The sequence below is a fragment of the Corvus kubaryi genome, unplaced genomic scaffold (assembly GCF_017639235.1).
Source record: "Corvus kubaryi isolate FWS band 111438036 unplaced genomic scaffold, C.kubaryi_AGA036_p1.0 37382, whole genome shotgun sequence".
NCBI classification, from domain to species: Eukaryota; Metazoa; Chordata; class Aves; order Passeriformes; family Corvidae; genus Corvus; species Corvus kubaryi.
Window position 1 is genome coordinate 4,919,402 of NW_024581124.1, and position 22,075 is coordinate 4,941,476.

Consider the following 22,075-nt stretch of genomic DNA (forward strand, 5'->3'; position numbering starts at 1 on the left):
TTAATTCTGCTTTGGAAACCATGAGCCCCATATCCTAGATTAAAATCCTCCATGAATAGCTCAGATAAGTGATAAAGGCATAAATGTCAGGATTCAGACACTGAACACCGCTGGTTTTTGTAAAGATCCAGCTCCTAGATGGATATTTACTTATCATTTGGTTTGAAAGTAGCAGTTTGTGTGGTCAGTACTGTTTGTGAACAGCTGTTTGAGAACCTCTGGTAGCTGTTAAGGACCTTGTGGAGTGCTGGGTGCTGTGGAGCATTGCTATGCCAGGCTAACAGATCAAACTTTACTGTCTATTCCTTAGTAGTGTTTGTAGATCCTAATTAACCCTTTGGGGAGCCTGTGACATTCACAAGTTCAATTTGACCCAAAACCAAGGCAAACCCAACCCTGCAGAGACTTTATCTCCTCAATTACCACTCGATCCATCCCCAAAGGGTTAAACCGTGGGAAAAAAAAAAAAAAAAAAAAACAACAAAAAAAATCATTTTGTCATATTTTACTTTTTTTTTTTTTTTCTGTTGACCTCCCTTCCCCTCCCCTCCCCCTTCCCCCCACCCCCCATAATTTTTTTCTTTAGTTTTTATACTTTCCTTCATATCATTTGTTCTGTCAGGTGTTCCCTGGCCATCGCCTTGCCCATCTCCTTCCTCTCGCCCACCTTCTCGCTACCAGTCAGGTCCCAACTCTCTTCCACCTCGGGCAGCCACCCCTACACGGCCGCCCTCCAGGCCCCCCTCGCGGCCCTCCAGGCCCCCGTCTCACCCCTCTGCTCATGGTTCTCCAGCTCCTGTCTCTACTATGCCTAAACGCATGTCTTCAGAAGGTACAATATACCACGATTTGTTCATGTTTTTGTTTTGTCTTTGTTTAACTCCTCCGTGAGTTTTTAATTATTGACAGAGTTGGTTTTTTTTGGTTTGGTTTTTTTTTTTTTTTGGTTTTTTGGTTTGTTTTCCTCTTCATTACTTAACCTATGATTTGTGTTTAACTTTAGTTTATCAGACTATTTCTATTAACCTTTTTTTTTTGTTTGTTTGTTTCGGTTTGTTTCGTTGGTTTGGTTGGTGTTTGGTTTTTTTTGTTTTGTTTTGTTTGTTTGTTTGATTTGAAGAGCTTTACAAAAACGAAAGAAAGCTGTGAAATTTCCCGAGTTTGGTATGAAATTAAACTCAGCTTTGTAAACGCTGCTCAGTGTCTTAACTTAACCAACAGCAACATCCTGATAACTGATGCACGATCCTGATTGCACGACCTGATAACTTTAGAGAGTATTTTCAGGATTATAAATTTATATAAAATGCCAATTTAAACACAGTTGTTCCACAAAAAGTGTAACTAAATCATTGAATTACCTTTTGGAAAACAACCAACAATAATAATGATAATAAAAATGCTGTATTCAGAGAAGTGAACTGTGGAATGGGGTAGGATGGGCTGCTTCAAAGGTGAATTTGTAGGAAATTTTTACTCAGAGCAATAAATCAGCTCCCTAGCAGTCAATAATACGCAGAGAAAGGCTGACCTGTGAGCATTTGGTAGCTGTGTGTAGAATTAGCCCAACTAAATTCGTCCTGGGAGGGTACAATAAGGAACACGTTTTATAATTTTTATTTCAAGTGCACTTAAACCCTGCACAACACGGTGTAGCAAGCCTATAAAATGCAAAGTGGTTATCCTGAGCTCCCTGGAAACTTGCAGTGGGTGCTGTAGCTGGCTCCACTGGAGCCATGGGAGAGGAATGATCCCTCAGACTGAGCAGGAACACTGGGAAATGCTCCTAACCAAAAAGGGGGTGCTAGCCACATCTGTCTGGCCTACTGTCCATTTATTGTGGTTTTTTTCTGGAGTAAGAAACTGAGAATCCACCTGCAAATTGAATTATTTTTCAGCACTTGTGGTTGGTTTGTCAGGCATGCAGTGAACTGCTGCTTACTGCAACGTTTAATTCCTACTACTGCAAGATTATCCCTGGGAAATGTGTATTCTTTAAAATACCTGGATGAAATTTGCATTGAAGTGGACTTGAGATTCATGGTTAAAATAGAGGCTGATGTTTAAAGATTTATGTAACTGAAAGAGGTACTTGGTAATTTAGTGGTTTACCTGAAACCCAAAAGCCATTATCTGAACTTGACCCTGTTATTGACCTACGTTAAAAATGAACTGCAATCAGCCAGATTCTGTTCACACACGGTTTTTCCTTTTGAAATATCAACATTTGAGTCTAATCTTGTGAAGAAAATGTTTATTAGGATGTAAGAACTGTATTGCTGCTTAGGTTTGAGCATAGCTATGGTGTGGCAGCTGTAGAGGCTGTGCAGAATTCCTGTATTCACTTACGACTTTGGCTTCTGGTGTTAAACATGCATGACTTGAACCTTGGGATAACAATCCCTTGTTTAGTTGCAATTTTTGCTGACTTGTAAATGAATTGTGACCTGCTGCAGGCAATTCAGCCTCGCTGCAGAGAATGCTCTGCTGAAATTCCCCAAGAGCATTGGTCAGCCAGTGGTGACTATAAATGGTTGGGATCACTGACCACCTGACAAAAGCGTTGGGAATTTTTTATTTTCTGGAAAAATGTTTGATTAGCCTGGAACTGGGCTTATCCGGGGGGAGCTGCACCACTGACCTTTATGGCTTGGCTTGCACTTAGCAGTGGTGGATGCTTGGATTGAAACATTTTCAATCCAGGCCTTGCACACCTGTTTCAGTGCTGATAAAGCCTCTGAATATCCAGGAGCTGCCCTGGGGAGGTGATGAGTGTTGGCAGCCTGGCTGGACCAATGGCTCGGCCTTTTTAGGATATCAATGCCAATTGCTTGATTTTATTGCTGCTTTTTTGAGAGTTTTAAGATTAAATCCAGTTTTAAGAGCAGATGTTTGGGTTTTCTGTGCTGGACATTAAGCACTTATTGTGTGGGGTTGTCTTTTTTCCTCAGGGCCTCCACGGATGTCTCCAAAGGCTCAACGGCACCCTCGAGGTCACAGAGTCTCTACTGGTAGGGGTACAATTTCAAGTGGCTTAGAATTTGTATCTCATAATGCACCTGGGGAAGCATCTACTGCTGCAGTGGCACGAGGCAGCCCTTCAGGTGGGACGTGGTCATCAGTTGTCAGTGGGGGTAGGTAAAGCTTGGCTTATTGCAGATGGCTTGCAGGGGGATCCTTAGAGTGGGCATGCTCAGCAGAATCCTGCCTTTGCAGGCAATTCAGGCTCTGAATAATCAAATACTGGGCTGAGGTTGGAGTGGGAGAAGGATGTTCCAAGGTAGCTGAGTGAGAATTGGTGAGTGCAATATTGTCCTAACTGCAGAGTCAGGTGCTGGGTGAAGAGAAAGGAAGGAAAAGTGTGGGAATTAGTTGTTGAAAGGATTAATTTTCAGGGGAGTTATTGGAGGAGTCAGGAGGAGTTAGAGACTTGCCACTGCATCCCTGAGTTTGGTTAGTGGCAGTGTGGCTGGGTTGTGGTTTACTAATGAAGGAGGTGTTTGGATAGAGGTTGGTGTTAAAAGATGAAATGATACTCAGGTTAAGTTAGATGTATTTCTCCTTTAAAATTTACATGGATTTTAAGTGGTGATGTTGTTCTTGGCTACTGTAGGAGCAGTTATAGTGGGTGTCTTTTTTTTTTTAAACAGTTAATGTATTTTTTAAAAATATTTGACTTAAAAGTTAAAGCTCAGTCTTGTGCCACAGGTGAGGCCATGTTCTGGTGGGCTGTCAGGAGCTGGGTGTTTCCTTGAGGGCAAGAGAGCAACAGTTTGGTCCTTTTTAGGTACTTTTGGGATATTTTTTAGCAGTGCAGAATTCTAGAGGAGCGTAGTGGGAACACATTTCTCAGAAAAAAGATATAATTTAGACCCACATAGACTTGTTGCCTTGTGGAAAAGACTTCAACTCTTCTTTTGTGGCATTATTTGTGTTTCATCTTCCCTGTTTATACATTATTAACATGCAAGTAGGACTGTTAAACCACTTACCTGCCTTTCTGCTCACTCACTGGAAGTTAATATGTGACAAAAAGCACAAGTGGGATGAACAGGAAGCAGGAAATACAACTTACTGTTCAAAGAACATACAACTTTTCTTGCTGCTTTAACACAGAGGCAAAAATATACTTAAAAGCACTCTTTTTTTCAATAGGCTGTGTTGTTTTTTTTCCAGCTGGCAAACCTCCAAAAGAGGACGCTGTAAAATGGATTTTTCAGCCCTCTTAAAAAATGTTTTACATCTGTTTGTGTGGAGACCTGACCACCTTTTGTGTTCTGCCTCAAACTGGGTTAATGTGAGCTGTTGTAGTTGTACTGCTGGGGACTTGGGGAAGCATTTTGCAGATTCTTGGTGGGATTAGAGGGCAGTGATATATTTTGGGGGACAGTCTGCAGAGAAATCACCCCATTATCTGAAATGCTGCGTTGTAAAGAACTAGGAGATGTGCCTGAAAGGTAAACAGGTTTTCAGTTACTTTGTAATGTCTCACAAAGTGTTTCAAAGCATGTTTTTAGCCATTTTAAAACTAAAACAAACTGCTGAGCCAGCTGGGGAAGCTCATCCTATAACTGCTTTTTCCTGTTTGTTTCTAGTTCCGAGATTATCCCCTAAAACACACAGGCCTAGGTCTCCAAGGCAGAGCAGCACTCCCATGGGACCAGCTCTGCCTTCTCCTCAGCCTGGTACTATTCCCACTGAATCTGTTGCCATGCCTGTTCCAGCTGCCTCTCCTACACCTGCCAGCCCTGCATCCAACAGAGCAGTCACCCCTTCCAATGAAGGTAAGGAGCTCTCACCAGCTTGCAAATGCTCTTTTTCCCTAATTCCTGACAAGGAATGTGCCTAGGCAAGAGCAGAGCTGCTTGCTGAATGATGGGGAAACTTGTGATGTGTTAAATTTTACTGGGAGTTCCCAATTTCTCATGGTGCCAGCTTTAAACTAAGGTTGGAGAGAGGCTTTTTGAGAAGTCTTTGTGCTGAATTTCTTGTGCCCTTAAGGAATATGAGTTTATAGATGTCTGACTTAATTGAGGATTTCTTTTTTCAAACTGAGCTTTTGCCTCTTTTCTGTGTTAAAGAAACACAGGCCACTGGTTTCAAAAAACTGTTTTGAGCACAGCTAAAGGAAAGCTGGAAAGAAAGGGGGAAAGAAAACCATTCAGGAGCACAGTCAAATGTCTAAGAACTCTCAAATCTTTGTAGCATTCTGTGTGAAGACCTTGGACTTCTGAAAATAATTGGCTCTAAGTTTATGTTTTGTTCAGCCTCAGTTAAGGTTCTGTGTATGATGAGAAGGATGAGTTTAACTGTGATTTTTTCATTTGGCTTTAAAAACAGTAGGGTGGGGAGGGAGGGAGGATGGTCCTCCAGGCACCAACTAGGTAGCAGGAAATGTGTAACTTAAAAGGTTTTTCTTTTCCAAGCTAAAAATGGTTAAATTTCTTCCCTATGTCTCCCTTGCCTTCTCTCTTTGGTCAATTTGAGCTGTGTATAAGAGAATAACTTTGGCAATTTCTTTTCCAGCTAAAGATACAAGGCTTCAGGACCAGAGGCAAAATTCTGCAACTGGAAACAAGGAGAATATAAAGCCAAGTGAGACTTCTCCTAGTTTTTCTAAACCTGAAAACAAAGGTTTGTATCTAAAGCTTTCATGTTACTCGAGTGATGTAGGAATTGTGCACACTAAACCTGCTGTCCTGGCTGCTTTAGTTGGCATTTTAAGGAAGGCTTGGAGGCAGCCTGGTGTTCTACAGTGAAATTTGGTCATGCAGTTGTGAAGTGGCACTTTGAAATGTTGTTTGTGACTCATTCCATCAACACCAAGTGTAGAGATGCTCATGTGGATGGTGTGATTTCACTTGGGTTTTTTCTTTCTTCCCTCCCCTTCTTTCTTTCCCCTGCTCACAGAGCTGCTTTTTAGCTGCCTTTGGACTGAATATGTTTCTGCTTAGAGCTGTGCTCACAATACCTCTGAGCATCATGGTCAGCAGAGCTTTTCTAACTGTGCTTTTTCCTATTATTTCCTTACATTTGTTTGTCTCTGCAGCATTGTTTGTTCATTCAGTTCTCAAAAAAACCAAAAGCTGAGAACCAGATTCATTCATTCTCTCACTGGAGAGACCTTTAGGATGAGTCCAACCGTAAAGCTCACCTTGCTCAGTGTTTCTCCTTCACTTGCTGTGTTTTGAAATGCTGGCACAGGCTGGGTTGGGGGTTTTGTTGCATGTTCTTTGTGTTCAGTGAGTTCTGCAGTCCCTGCACCTCAGGGCTTCTGCCTTGGTGTGGTGCATCAGAACTAAAGATAAATCAGTTATGTAATGCTCTGCTTTCACAGAGGCTTTCTGTGTGCTCATACACATAGTTCATGGAATTGTACCAAATTAAAACCGAAAATAAGGCGCTGGATTTCATTGTGATATCTGCAAAACCATTCTCTTTCTGCAAACTTAGCAATGTGCAGGGTTGTGTTTAAAACTTGTATTAGAAATGCTTGGACAATGTTGATCTTATATTTGGCAGGTGTCTCTCCAATTGTTTCAGAGCATAGAAAACAGATTGATGATTTAAAGAAATTTAAGAATGACTTTAGGGTAAGTTTCTCTCTGTTAATGGTGTCATCATTCTCACGTGCATCCAGATTATTTTAATGAATTGAACACATTGCATAGGTTAACAGCTCTTTATACTTTTGCTTAATTTATGAAAATATCTGTAGGAATTCATGTTAGATATTGTAAAATCAATGCTGACTCTTGCTAGTACAATTGCCTAATGCGCATAAATGTGAATATTGACTGTACACTGAAAACAGGACTTGAAACCTGTTTGATCATTAGGCACAAATAATTATCTCACACTCCATATGGAGGAGCTGTTGCAAAATTAAATGAAGAGTTTTGCTGAGGAAAATTGAAGACGAATTCATATTACTTATTTCCTGGTTATAAGGGTTTATTAAATCAGGTTAGCTTTTCAAGTGGTGCTGTTAAATCACTCAGGGGATGAGTTCAGAGGGTTGTCTGAAGCTTTCCTGTCACTCCCTAATCAACATACAGGTCAGCTGAGTGGCTGAACAGCTCCTTACACAGTGCCAGCTTAAACAGTGTTCATGGATTTCTTTTCTAGTAGAAATGGAAATGTGTGTTTTAAAAGGTCATTTCCAGATGATTGAGGCCTGTGGGACTGTGTTTTAATCTGTGTCTGTGACAGCATTAGGTGGTCTCTTTGGAGTTTTGTATCAATTTACTGAATATATCCCTTGGGTTTTTTCAGTTACAGTCCAGTTCCTCTTCAGATGCAGTGGATCAGCTGCTAAACAAAACCCGAGAAGGTGAAAAATCAAGAGATGTAGTTAAAGAAAAAACAGAGTCCACCCCTAAAGAATCTATCATAGAAGCTGGCAGTAACACCAACTCCAATGGTGGCAGTAGCAAACCCAATAGTCCCAGTATTTCTCCTTCCATAAGTAACAGCTCTGAGCAAAAGCGAGGGCCTGAGGTGACTTCCCAAGGTGTACAGACATCCGGGCCTGGAAGTAAACAAGATAAAGAGGATAAAGAGGAGAAGAAGGATACTTCAGAGTGAGTAATTTTGCATTTTGGAATAAGCACATCTTTATTAACATCAGGCCTTGTGTAGAAGTCATGACTGGGTGACACGTTCCTGACTGTGAGTGCTGTTACACAGGAGGAACAACAGGTGAAAGGACTGCCCTGAAAGTCATCTCCTGATTCAGTGCAGAGCTCTGGTCCTTTTGATGTCTGCTTCACATCTAAAAGCTTATTTCAATGTTTTCCTGGCTCACGTGAGCTGTGGTATCAACTGGAAAACATTCATGGGTAGTTGTAGTAAGAGTCCCTCAATGAGAGTGGCTTTTTGCATGCCATGAGGTATTTCACTTCTCAGAAATCTGACTCACAGATAGAAATGAGGTGTTTCTTAAATTATTAATTGCAGATACACTTGTAAAAGAATAATGCCCGACTAAATTTTTTGTTCTTTGTGTTTAGGCAAGTTAGAAAATCAACACTTAATCCTAATGCTAAAGAGTTCAACCCTCGATCTTTTGCTCAAGTAAGTGATTTGATGCTGTTGAAAACAGTGCCTTTGAGTAGATCTTTATAAGCCAACCTTTTCCTTGGAGGATGCTCAAACTAACCCTGCCATATCCATTGCTCACCTCTGTTTGTAGCCGAAACCTTCTACTACACCAACCTCCCCTCGTCCTCAAGCTCAGCCCAGCCCCTCCATGGTGGGGCATCAGCAGCCAACCCCCGTGTACACTCAGCCTGTTTGTTTTGCACCAAATATGATGTACCCGGTTCCAGTGAGTCCAGGCGTGCAGGTAAAGTGCTGCAAACTCCTCAACGCTGCACAGAGATCCTCAGGAAGCTCAGGAGACTTAAGAATCACAGAATGGGTCGGGTCGGGAAAGACCTTAAAGATCAGCTTGTCTCAGCTTGGGAGCTCTGAGTTAAAACTGAAATAATACAGCTTGTATTGCTCTTGTAAATGTAAATCATATTGTTGTGAAGTTTTAGCTGTGTAAATACTGACTTTTCCCAGTGCTCCCTCAGTCTGGATGTTCAAATAGTCCCAAACACTTGTAAATGCCAGCAGCCTGTATTTATGGTTGATATGTGCAGGTTTCCTCCCTGATCCTGCAAGCATAGTCTCACTCTCTTTAAATGTTAAGCAAGTGTTTCTTTGTTTCCAGCTGTGTCCCACTGGTTCCTGGTTGTTGTAGGGATCACTGGGATTTCAAATCTAGCTCCATTATCATAGAACCATGGAATATCCTGAGTTGGAAGGGACCCACAAGGATCATCAGCCCCAACCCCCGGCCCTGCACAGACACCCCAACAATCCCACCCTGGGCATCCCTGGCAGCGCTGTCCCAACGCTCCTGGAGCTCTGGCAGCCTTGGGGCCGTGCCCATTCCCTGGGGAGCCTGGGCAGTGCTTCCTCTGGGAGAAGAGCCTTTCCCTGATACCCAGCCTAACCCTCCCCTGACTCAGCTTTATACCAAAAAGCTGTTGAGAGGCTGTCAGGTTGAGCCCAGTGCCTGCAGTAGCAGCAGTAGCGTTCCTGGGCTGGTTGTTGCCAACCATCTGGTCTTAGTTGAGTGTCCGTGCAGACTCGATGACACTGATCCAAGAAAATCTCATAGGTTAGGCAGAGTTCACTAAACCATGTAACAGAGCAGAGGGAAGCACATCAAAGCTGAGTGGGGCCCCCACCCCAGCTCACACTGAGTTTTTAAAGGAATATCACACCTTCAACTTGTTCTGTTTCAGCCTTTGTATCCTATTCCCATGACGCCCATGCCAGTGAACCAAGCCAAGACATATAGAGCAGGTAAAGGTGAGAATAATACTGCCTGTTTGGTTCTCAGTCTGCATGCAGCATGGCTAAATGACAAATGTTTGTGTGTTTTCTAATCTGTGGTAATTTGGTTTTCGATCAATATTTTAAATGCTATTTTTAATAAAGGGAAGTAAGTGGAAATACTAATGGATTTATAGATAAACTAATTCAGCCAAAACATGCCAGGTTTGAGTAATGGGGGGTTGCTCGGATTGGAATCTGGTTTGACAAACAGGAAAACGTCTCTGTTACTTGGAGCATTAGGATAAGCTGATCATTTCCTATATTTCATAAAAATTACAGATTTTTTTTAAAGGGGGCTTCTCTACTGGTTTTCTTTACTGGTTTGCAGCAGTGCCCTCATCGGTGCTTTAATAGAGGGGGGTTTTGTCAACATGCAGAGTCACTATTTCTTCAGGAAGACTTTGCTCTGCTGCTCTTCTGGAAAAAGCTGGTTCCAGTTTGTTCTTTTTCATTCCTGCTGCCCCAGTGACTGAACAGCTGGACTAACAATGACAATGCCACGTGTTCAAGTGACACCCGTGGCTGTGGAGCCACAGTGGGTGGTGAGATGCTCCCTGTGCTGGGCAGGGCATTGAGGGAGCAGCAAGTGCTGCTCTTGTTCTTGTGTCCAGGGAACGCTGTAGCTGTGCCCAGTGAATGCTTCTGCAGTGGCAGCCAGTGCTGCAGGACAAGAACACCACTGCAGCTCCAGTCACTGCAGGAGGAAATTGTTTCCTGCTGTTTAGAAACAAACAAATGGCCTTTATCAACCTAGGGGAGACAAAAAGCTGCAATGTATTTGTGTGGTCAAACACAGTAACTTCACTGTGGCCTCACCCCTGAAATCTTCTGCTTGGTAACACTGTTTTAATCAGAAATACATTGCTGAGTACTCACTCGACGGGTGAGGCAGTTCCAATTCTGAATTCCTTTTTAAGTTCCAATATTTTCTCCAAATCCATCTGTGTGCAGCACAGCCCTGAGGGAGCTGCCTGGGTTACAGCTCTGTGCCTTTACACTGTTGAAGTTGCCTCCTGTATTTACTTCTTTTTGTTGTTGATTTGCAGTGTAAACACAATCACTGAGTGAATTTACTGATGTTTTCAACATTTCCCTCTCCTCTCCCTAAGGGATTTGGGACATTGCCCCTGCAGTGGAGCTTGCAGGTGCTTAAGGTAGCTCAGTTAATAGTTGCAGCCTGACTACAGGAAGCTGGAGCCCTCCTGGAGCCCTCCTGGAGCTCCCATGCCCGTGCTTTGTAGGCTGAATTAGTTTGTTCCAAGTCAGTTGAGTGGTCAACTCCCCAGGAGAGCTCAGGTGATCCCACATTGCTCTGCTCTTTTCGTCTTTCTTCCCTCTTAATTATTCCTACTCCTCTTTTTATAGGTTTTGTCTCCCTCAATGTTGCCTATGACCTAAAAGTTGCTTTCTGCTGCCCTGAGGGGTAGCAGGGAGCTCAAAAGATGTGAATACCTTGAGTTGTGGCTGCATGGAGACCTTTATTGTGCTCTCCTCAGCCACAAACACAAGCCATTTTAACATAAACACTCAGATTTCCAGCTGATGAACAGTGGCCAAGTAGTTCCCACAGAGGGTGAATTAAACCTTTTGAAGGGGACAGGATTAATTGGTTAATGTAGATGTCCTGATACAACCTTTCTCTTCCATTTCTGATTCTTGTCAGTCTTTCTCTCCCTCCACCTTTATTCCTTCACAAGAAAGGCAGGGCTGGGTTTGTTGCTGTGGATATCATATGTTTCTTGGAGAAACTCTTCTTCACACTGTTCCTTTCTGACAGAGCTCTAACCCATGGTTAAAGCTGTGGGGTGAGGATGTTCCACGTGGTCCCAGTAACATTATTATAATGTAGAACCTTTCAGGAAGATCACAGTTCTTTGCCCTGTGTTTCTAACGTGAGGCAATCTTTGTTTTCCAGTACCAAATATGCCCCAGCAGCGGCAAGACCAACACCACCAGAGCACCATGATGCATCCTGCCTCAGCAGCAGGCCCTCCAATTGTAGCTACTCCACCTGCTTACTCTACACAATATGTTGCATATAGCCCCCAACAGTTTCCTAATCAGCCTCTTGTGCAGCATGTGCCACACTACCAATCTCAGGTAAGAGTCCTTTCAATGCTCCTGATCAATCCAAGCACAAATAATGAGGTGGCTCAGACCTTGTGTCCAGTCCTAAGTCACTCTGAAGAGTTTCTGTGTTCTGGAGCACACGTGGTGATCTTGGAATGTGCTTCAAAGCCTGTAACAAATTTTAAGGTCCTAATGAATTTTAAGGTCTTAACGAATTTTAAGGTCAGTTTAGAAGTTGGCATTTATTATTGATAAGGTTTTTTTAGCTCTTTGAAGAATTTCTTTAGGTCATGGCCAGCACATCTCCTGGTTAAGCGTTCTAAAAATAACTTACTTGGTGGACTGCTCTTACTTCAAAGGCTGTTAAATCCACAAGTGTAATTGGATAAACATATAAGCTTAGTGCATTATTGGAGTGGCAAAAATTGGATATGCCAATGTTTTCTGTCAGATTTTAGCCCTTAAATTTTGGAAACAGTGGGGACAATCACGACAGTGTGAAATCCTCAGCTCTCTCTCCGTTTGAGCAAGGCCGAGCCGCCGCTGTATCAATCACGACTATTTAGGTGACACGAGTTTCTTTGGAGTAATTCCCCAATTAACCATGTGGTTTTTCCTTTGTTCTGCCTGCAGCATCCTCATGTTTATAGCCCTGTAATACAGGGCAACGCTAGGATGATGGCCCCACCAGCACACGCACAGCCGGGTTTAGTATCTTCCTCTGCAACACAGTACGGTGCGCATGAACAGACACATGCTATGTATGGTAGGAAACGTTTTGTGTTATATGTAACTTTTTAAGTCCTTACTTTGTGCAGGGGATGTATTTAATCTCAGCCTTCAAACGTGGGTATCGTTCAGTAGATGTGGTTTATATTTCATAAGATGATGATGATGATGATGAGCAGAGCATTGAAAACTGAGCCAGCCTGGTTCAAATGAAAACTCAAGTGTGCTGATTTCGGTAGGATGCCAGTGACCAAGATGAGATTTCAACCTGGGAGCTGCTAAAGAATATCTGCTGAAAGAAGTTTGTTCAAGTTCTCTTGATGCTCTTGATACATCATCCCTTGTTTGTTCCTTGATTATAATTAGTACTTGTTTTATTGCAAGGTTATGACCTCAGTTTCAAACTTGACTTTAGTTCTGGCAACTAGTGAAATGCTGTCTTTATGATACTACTGGCATTATTAACAGTATGAACACTGCTGTTTAAGCAAAATAAACCATGTGTTGCTTACCTTTCTCTTTTGGTAAGTCAAGAATAAGTATATGGAACAGCTCATGTATTGCTCTGACTTGGACAATTAGTCTCTAGCATTATCAGATGGGCATTTTTCACTTACAGTGAAGTGCTGAAAATGTGGGTTACCTTGTGACAAAAGTAAAATGTTCAAGAACTTCTAAAGCATTATAAATGTATGATAAATCAAGGCCCAATTTGGAGGAAAAAAAGCTCACTGCAAAACATGCTATTGAAAGAGGTAGAGTCAAGGTTGTTTAAGGCTTGGAAATTGTCATAAAATGTCAAAACAGCAGATGGTCTCTTGAAAACATGGCATTTCAATACTTGTTATAGCATCTGAGGAAAAGTTTTATTGGGTCACGTATATTATTGACTTAGATTCTAATAAAAGATTTTCTGTACCTTTAGACATCTTTGTATGTTTTCGGGTGCTTAGTTTTACACTGCTACTTAATGGAAGTCCATGATGTGTCATGAAAACTTACAGAGAATCTGGAGTTTAGTGGGAAATTAATTCTGATTTTAAGAGGTGTCTTACCCGTCTGAAAACATCCTGACAGATCTCTGGAGTGGTTTGGTAACAGAGTTAAGAAACAAAAATAACCTTTTTTGATGCTCAGAGGAAGAGCATTTGAGCTCATTTGTGCTGAAGCTGAAATGGAAGTTACTTGTAGAGATTAATCTTTCTCTCACAGGTCTTTGCTAATTGTATTACTTTGATCTTTTCAACTCTTGTGCTTGAGGTGTCCATGTAAACAGATCTTCTGTTTGCTTTTTCGTTAGATTAAATAGAATTCCGATAAAGTGAACGATCAAAGGCTTTCAGACCTTTATTGGTGAAAACCCTCCCCTCAAATTCTAATTAAAATAAAACCAAACATGAGATAATCTGAGATTTGATTCAGAATGGTTGCATGTGACTTCCTAGCAATTTCCCATTGTTCACCATCCTTATCTTCTGTAATCAGTGGGTTTTGCAGTGTTGAAGTACAAGCCCATTGCCTTGCTTGGCTTTGATCAGATGTCTGTATAGTTTTTTTCACTGATATTCTGACTTACAACTGTTAGATCTCATTTTGTGTTGGTTTTGCAGCTTGTATGTTGTAGATATGTGACTACCTGCCAGTGCAAACAACTAAGTTGGGTCAAACTTGAGAATTCTTTGGTATTTCCTGCCATGTAATTAAATATTACTTTCCCAAGAGCACCTAATTTAACAGAAATGGCCTGTCCTCCTGTGTTCTTTCAAGTAGCTACTTGGTGACTCTTCTAAATATTCTCCCACCTTCCAGTAAATGATGGAGTGCTTGAAATTTTTGTTACTGAAACCATTCAACCCAAGAGGATCATGAACTCCATGTGATAGACCTTTTTTAAGGGTGTGTTCTTGCCCCTGTGCAGACGTGTTTAGTGAACGTGACTGTCTCAAAGGTACCCTTCACCTTCCAAGGTGACAGTGACACATGCAATGATTCCTGATGTTCTGCAGCACCCTCTCAATTCGCATTTTTGCAAGTCTTCCATGTGCTGAGTGCTTGAAGACCTGGCCCAGATGGACTGTGCTTCCTCAAAGTGTGTCCAGCTGTAACGTGTCCACTTCAGCTTCCATTTATCCATATGTGGGAAAAGGCAGGAATGCCAGAGGTGACCAATCTGAGCTGCTCGTGGAGCCCATTGCTAAAGAACATCATGTTGGAATTGTGCACATCTGACTGAGTGACTATAAGGAAATATCCATAACTTATGTTCTGTCTTTTGGGAATCTTAAGTTTACCCACATTTGAACTAAATATACCTGTGCACTTTGATTCTGGTCCTCCCTTAAAAATAATTTGAAAGTACAGAATAACAACTTTCTGAGAAACAACCACCGCTGCTGCTTTTGATTTTGCTCAAACAATTTCCCTTTTGGCTCTTTAAAATTGCTATCTGATTTTTTAAAAAATACATTATTACTTATTTTTAGCACTGATATCAGGATTCAGTGGGCCATGCTGCCCTTTTACTCTTCAAGGTACTGGTGCTTACTTTGAGTTATTCCTGCAAAATTCACTCAGTTTTTCTCCTGCATATGTGGTAGAGAGAAGATGTCTGCAAGAACTACTGTGCTGAGACCTGGGGGTTGGGGGGAAACTGCTTATCAAGTATTCCTAAGGTGTGAAATGTTTTCTGGTAAGATCTGAAACTGCACCTTCACTAATGGTTTGGGACGAGTTGAAAGTCTGTGGCAAATAGTAACAGCCTGGCAGCGAAGAAATTCCTGTCGATTTAAGGGAACCACCCTCACTGCCAAAAGTTTGGGGTTGTTTTCCTTCCTGTCTTGTGAAGAGATAGCTGAATCCAAAATACATGCAGTGACCTAATAAGCACTCTTCCATTTTAAAGAAAAGTACTTTTGTCTAATGCTGTTTAATGGGATATTCCTGCACTTCTGGGATTTCCTTGCCAGTTCACTGTGTCACAACCCCGCTGTTGACAAGACAGAGAAGCAGAGCTGCGTGGTCCCAGTAACCCCAGCTAAACACAGGACAGAGGAGTGTTCAGATCACTGGGGTTTTCCCCTCACAATGGGGAAGGACAATGTCCAAACAACTTTCTTCCCAGCCAGATGATAACAATGTCTCTGACACTTCAGCTGTGGAGCCGTCCCTGTCCAGGAGAGTTTGAAATGTGACACCCTTACCTGCCACACAGCTGACCTGGAGGTGTCGTCCTTCCCCTGCTCAGCTGCACCTTGGGTTCAGAAGGTTCTGTGTCTGTCTGGCAGCTGCTGGCTCGGGGTGGCCTCCCGGTCCCTGTCCTTGGGCTGCTGGAGTTTGCTGGCCACAGTCCCAGTTTGGCTCCTGTGTCACACAAAGCCCAGACCAGGCTTCTGCTGCTGGTAGAAAATTTGGTTCCCGAGTAGAGGGTGGATCTGTCCATTCCTGTGACAATGAACTTGTGGTAGTTTTCCATGTGGCTGAATTGTTTCCTGATATCTGGAGTCCTTTGAAAAACTTAACTTTTGTGTTTAAGAACTTGTGTAAAACCAGACCTTGGTTTTGCACAGATGCGTTTCCTGTTTTTTGTGCTCTCATTCCTGTCCCTGTTCTCCCTTCCCCTTTCCCCTTCTGCATATGTTTTACTGGTCTGGTGTTGTCTCTAACTTTATCTGGTTTCTGTCTCAGCAGTAGAGTAAATTCTATTCCCCTGATAGTACAATGGTGGATATAATATAAACCTCAGAGGATTCTCCAGGGACTAAGAGTGAACCAGTCACCAAAGGTGTCTTGGAACTGTTCAGAATGGCAGTGCCATAGCTGAAAAAGCAAGGGGCCAGTTTCTGCTCTAGTGTAATTGTATTTTAACCTTCTTGTTGCAGTGAACAGTAATAGACCATGAATTGACATAAAGTTTCTTTTTTTGTTAATTAAGAACTGCAAGACCTCAGTGTCGCAGTTAAGCAGGAAAGCTTACTTGAGACTTGTGTTTCATCTCGACTCATTTGTAAAACAAAATATCTAGCTCTAATAGCAGCTGAGTAAATAAAAATATCTGCATGGTTCTAGAGTCTTCAAAAAAAATTTTAAAAAAATTAAAACTGACACTGACCTTTCCAGAAGGTGGGAAGTATGCACGTGGCAAGAGGCTAATTTACCTTTCTATTTCCCAAATTCAGCATGTCCCAAAATACCATACAGCAAGGAGACAGGCCCTTCTTTCTACTTTGCCAGTGAGTTGGGTTTTTTGTACTAATTTTGATTGTACAGAAAAGCACTTTCTAAAGAACCACATGTTAAAGGAATGGGACGTGTTGAGGGAACAAGTTTCCTTGCACCAAACCAGGATGTGGAAAACGCAGGAAGGTTCCTCTCAGTGGGCAGGGGATGGAGCTTTGGGACAGATTTATATGATCACAGGAAGCTGAGTTGTCAATTCTTCATAAATTTATTTTGAGTATAGAATAATCTCTGACTTCACTACCCAGTCTTTTCATCTGCAGCCAGAAGTGGGCTCTAAGAAATCCTTCCCTGTGAGGGTGGGAAGGCCCTGGCACAGGGTGGCCAGAGCAGCTGTGGCTGCCCCATCCCTGGAACTGTCCAAGGCCAGGTTGGACGGGGCTTGGAGCAGCCTGGGCTGGTGGAAGGTGTCCCTGCCCATGGCAGGGAGTGGAACAAAATTATCTTGAAGGTCCCTTCCCACCCAAACCACTCTGTAATTCTGTAGCCTCTGCTTAAACCTGGGGGCGCTGCATTGCTCCCTTCCATGAGCCAAACAGGATTTTTAAACCTTGTCAAGTTACCAGCTTCCTAAAAGGAGAAGTAACCTGGGCCTCATCCCTTTAAAAAGCTGTGGCTCGAGTTCTGAGCCCCTGGGAGGAAATAACTTGAGTTGCAGCTGAGGTGGAGGAAGTTTTCTGTAGAGCTGCTGCTGCAGGAGTGCTGGGAACAACTTGTGCTCATGATTGTATGGCAGGGATGAGATAAGGGCTCCTTGGCAGGTGAACTTTATCAGTTCCATTCCCTGGCTCAGGTGGGGCTGTGCTGGTGCCCAGCATCACTGTAGAGGAGAGGGACTGGTGCTCTCTGGACACAGCAGCCTGATCCAGCTCGTCCACACTTACTGGGAAAGGCAGAGAACTGCAAAATACTGCCTTGTCTGCTGGTGTTCAGCAGCTGCTTTGAGGAAGCTGAGGTTTGAGAGGGGTGGTTGCAGGATGAACTCTCACCCAAGACATGGGAAAGGAGGAATTGTGGTTTCAGGCTGTTTCTGTTCTTGCTGCTGTCCTGCCGTGGCACTCGTTGCTGTGTCTGTCTGCAAGTCCGTGCAGCTCATGCCAGGCACTCTCCTGGGTTTTGGTGTTTGTTTTTTTTTTTTTTTTTTCCTGCATTAGCTCATGAAAGAGGGATGTGAGAAAAACCATTTGTTCTCCAAAAATCTCCTCTGGAGCAGACTTGCTGTGTTTCTTGTACCAGATTGGTTCTGCCTGAGCAGGGGCTGTAGGATGCTGAGCTGTGCTGTGTTCATGCCTCTTGGTTTGGTGCACTGAAATCTCTTTAATAACCTCGTTCCTTTCTTGGATTATCTTTGGAGTCCACTCTACCTGTGTAAAATGAGTTCTTGAAATGTTTGTGTGATGAAAGAAACATTTGCTATTTCTTTGCTTCCTACCATTCAGGTCTTTTAAATGTAGTTATCCTCACCATCTTACTGGCTCTGGCAATAGTTCTGAAGTTTGTTCACTGGTCAGTTCTTGAAAATAGGCTCTTCAGTGCATCTTTGGACTATGACCAATGCTGACCACCATTGGCACCATTGAAATTCCAGGGAAAAGACAAAATTACAAAATGACACGATGTGGTTTCACATATTCCCTTGTAGCTGGGAGTTCTGCTTGATCTCTGCTGCTGTGACCTCTTTTGATTTCATCTCCTTCTGTGGGTTCTGTGGCTGACTACTTCTTGTTTGCTCTCAGAGAAATGGGGTGCAGTTCTGTAGAGTTGAATTCAGTAATTCAATCCATGTGATGTTTTTTTCCCATTCTGTGATTGAGTCGCTTCCCTCCCTCATGTCCCTGCCAGGTCAGTGCAGTGAAATATTTCACGTTAGAACCAATTTGGTTAGAAAGATGCAGAAGTGAAGCAGGTTAGCCCAGGCAGAGGAATTTAAGGCCTAAAAGGTGAGAAGCCCAGTGTATTTGTGCTGGAATGAGCTGAGGTGACTTGCAGCAAGATGTGTCCTTTCCTAGAGCTTTCTTGGCACGTTCTCAGATAATAGGTGGCCATTTAGAAAATGTCCAAAATACTGACAGTTGGGGGAAAATGTTGGATAATGGGTTTTGGTTGGTTTTTTTCACCTCCTGTCTTGTCTTATTTGCTGTTAATTTGTGTAGTGAGCTGTTTTGATGACCAGGCAGAAATTCCTTTAAAAAATCCCAGGGACAGTGTTTTAGTTCTGGCTGAGCAGGTGAATTTTTCATGATTTTTACAAGATTCCTTTGACAATCCTGCTGGTCTCAGAGATTTCATTGGCTTGGCAGGAATTACTTGCACTAACTAAACATGAGAAACCATTTACACTGCTGGAGTTGGAGTCTGAACTCTGGTTTTGAACTGGGAATGCATTTCAGACCTGCTGAGTTGTTCTTGGTTTGTGTGCAGGGACTGGCCAGGATGCAGAGAAGTGCCCAGATAACATTTTTTGAAAGGCACTTTTAATATTACTATTAAAACGTAATTTGCAGCAGCATCTGAAGTGATTTTAAGCTCTACAAGTTTGGTCATTAGGGTAATCTGTTAAAGACAAAATGAAGGAGAGGAGAAACTAGAGAAATAAATATTCTTCAGTATAAAAAAATCCAGTGCTTCAAATCCAAAGCTATGGATAAAATATTAGGTGGTTTTGGAAGAGCTGCCATTATGACAAAAACTTGATCCTCCCCCTGCTTTATATCTATTCTTTAGGGTGCTATTCCTTGGTTTTACTGGTGTCTAAAGAGAGAAATTCCTTATTGTGAAGTTTTAGTGTAGAAATATCTGCTTCAGAATAACTGAGTTTATTATTCTCTAGGCCATAAAGGACCAAAAATGAATTGCACAAATGGTTTAAGGGAGTCCCACGTTATTTTGGGGGCTCTTAACAAGTGATGTGGGAAGCCTTGAATATCTTACAACTTGGAATTAAATTTCATATACATTTTAAAGCCTCTTGAATGGAGTTGGAGTTAATTTGTAGTCAGGCTTGCCAGCTCTGTGGCTGAGGCACTGGGAGGATTGCAGGTCTCACGTGCCCTTTGGCAAGCAAGTGATCCCTCCTTCCATTTATTTCTATTACTTTGACAAAGATAATAACTTCTGACCTTCTTCAGAGTGTGTACAATAATGAGGCTGAGAAGTTTTCCTCCTGTAGAAAGCCATAAACTTGGTACTGTAAAAATGATCAGTGTTGCCATTGATAATTTTGATGTTTTCAGAGGAGGAATGTCTGAAAGTCAAGTAGGATGCTGCTGCAAAATACATTTTAGTAGTGATACAAAAAAGCCCCCAAAAACTTGGATTTAAAGCGTAACAAAACGCTGTGGCAGAAGATCCTGCTGGTTTTGACAGTGAGCTTAGGAAACATTGAGGTGGTTTTGAAACCCTCCCCTCAGTCAGAAAGACTCAGAGTGTACAACTGTGCTTGCACACATGGATAAGAACGTTAGGATCAACTCCAGGCTGCAGGAATTTAGTTCATCTGCATTAATAGCCTGAAACTGCTCATCACTGCGAGGCCATTTGCTCAGTGAAGATTTAATGGAGCTTGCCAGGGATTAGGTTAAATGTGGCAGGCAGTTATTTTCTAAAGCAGGAACCTGTACGGGGGAGAAAAACCTCAATCAGGCAAAAAGATCCTGGCTCACTGTATTCTGGTGAGTTGGAACGTGGTAGAACTTGGATTTGTCAGGTTTATAGCAAACCAGACTGGAGGAAAACTGCAGTGGCAATCAAGTTCTCATATAATACCAACCCCATTAAAAAAACCCTATGACCTGCTAGATACTCATCAGTAATTAACTTCAGAGTGCACCAAAACAAATAAGGAACAGTCAAAGGAAATATTGAGGAGCAGGTTGATAGTTTTCTTTGGCTGTTTGCTTTTTTAGCACTGTAGTCAGCAAAACTCTCCTTGATCTTGTGGGCTGTGACATCAGAGGGATTAACACATGTTGTCACACACAGGAGTAGCTGCAAACACAGCCTGCTTGTTGCACAAGACTTAAAAGAAATAGGGGAAACATCCTCATTTTTAGAGTCCTTCTTTCCTGTTGCATGCTTTGTGTTTAAAGGAAGACTCGTTGTCATTATGGCTTTTCATACTTGCTTAGATTCCCTCAAAAATTTAAAAAAAAAATAGGATTTAGTGTGGCCCATTTGGAGCAGGGGCAGAGCAGGATCCAAGAAGGAACTTGGTGTTTGTTGTTGGAGACTGGCACAGCTGTAGCAACAGATGTGGCTTCACTGGGGTGAAAGTTTTCTGTTGTTCAGTTTCTTCCTTTTTGGGAATTTTGTACCTTATTTGCTACTGTTTCAAGGAATGAAGAATTCCGTGGCAGTGTTGGGAAATTCACAGGATGGTGGTGATCCAGAACAGATTGGCCTCGAGGGCAGAGGCAAAATGGGTTATTTTAGCCCAAGAAAGTGGCTTCAGCAAAAATTTGATGCTCGAGCAGCCTCAGTTTTCTCAGCTGTGATGTTTATTTACTCTGGAGCACACAGGCAGAGTTTGTGCTTCCCTCTGACTGTTCTGTGAGCAATTTCCAGAAGAGTAGCATGGTGAGGTTAGCCAGGTATAAGGCCAAAGAATTTTTTTTGGATGGTGGAAATAAAAATGGCTCATAACACCTTTGAAAAGTATATCTCAGGAAATCCTAAATTGTATGAAAATTATAAATTTGATCTTTGAAACTGGTCTGTTTGACAAAACAAAAGATGAAATACTGCTTTTCTCTATGTAGTATCTGTTACATTGTCAGGTTAGGGAAGATGAACTGTCTAATTATGGTTGTTTATAGATTTTCCTGCCAAACCAAACTACACAAAAGCAAGGTAAGATCCTCAGCTATTTGCAAGATAAATACATATATATATATATATATTTTATTTTTTTTTTTAGAAGGGGGAGGGAATATATTTACTGAGTGTTTGAGTTGTAGTGAAATCTTCAAGTGCAGATGGTGACTTGATAGAGGTGCACGTCCTGTACCTGGTGTTAAATATTCCTCTTTTTCATCCTAGTTTCCACTGGCTCACTTGCTCAGCAGTATGCCCACCCTAATGCTACCCTGCATCCGCATCCTCCGCATCCTCAGCCTTCTGCCACCCCAACTGGCCAGCAGCAAAGCCAACATGCTGGAAGCCACCCTGCTCCAAGCCCCGTGCAGGTAACACAACCCAGGGACTGAGCAGCTTTAAATTGTGTTTAATTGCGTTTAAGGGATTGCAGCTGACTGGTGCTTGATGTTGATATATTGATTTCTTTGAGAGGAAAAAGGGTAGGATGGAGCAGAGTCCAACTGTTCATTTCTCCCTGGTCACATGGGATGGGGGATGTTTCAATTTAAGGATTATGGAAGGATCATAATTGTGTCAGTGCTTTCATATGAGTGAAGTGGAAATAGCAGATAAATGCTGAGAAGTGTTTGATTGTATTTTGTCAAAGCAGTTGAAAACAAAGTGGTCCTTGGGGTAGTGCTGCATTCCTTAGCTCCCTCCTGAGAATAACTCTGGGTGCAGCTCTGAGGCAGTCCCAGCTCCAGCTTCTCCGTGGTTTTACCTGGGGGATAGTGCTGCATTCCTTAGCTCCCTCCTGGGAATAACTCTGGCTGCAGCTGTGAGGCAGTCCCAG

At 42.4% G+C, this 22,075-nt stretch overlaps 1 protein-coding gene across 17 annotated transcripts in view; it reads left to right on the forward strand.

Moving 5' to 3' along the window:
- ATXN2 (ataxin 2) overlaps positions 1-22,075 on the forward strand; it is a 42,781-nt gene that overhangs the window by 15,314 nt on the left and 5,392 nt on the right. For 2 of the 17 annotated variants that reach the window (XM_042034991.1, XM_042034990.1), the window contains exons 9-21: positions 623-832; positions 2,952-3,134; positions 4,596-4,784; positions 5,527-5,634; positions 6,523-6,593; positions 7,276-7,583; positions 8,013-8,076; positions 8,195-8,347; positions 9,300-9,366; positions 11,309-11,493; positions 12,097-12,229; positions 16,368-16,421; positions 21,466-21,611. In XM_042034991.1, coding sequence (XP_041890925.1) covers positions 623-832; positions 2,952-3,134; positions 4,596-4,784; positions 5,527-5,634; positions 6,523-6,593; positions 7,276-7,583; positions 8,013-8,076; positions 8,195-8,347; positions 9,300-9,366; positions 11,309-11,493; positions 12,097-12,229; positions 16,368-16,421; positions 21,466-21,611 — 1,871 coding nt within the window. The remainder of the gene's footprint in view (positions 1-622; positions 833-2,951; positions 3,135-4,595; positions 4,785-5,526; positions 5,635-6,522; positions 6,594-7,275; positions 7,584-8,012; positions 8,077-8,194; positions 8,348-9,299; positions 9,367-11,308; positions 11,494-12,096; positions 12,230-16,367; positions 16,422-21,465; positions 21,612-22,075) is intronic. The other 15 variants (XM_042034993.1, XM_042034992.1, XM_042034997.1 and 12 more) reach the window with 13 other exon arrangements.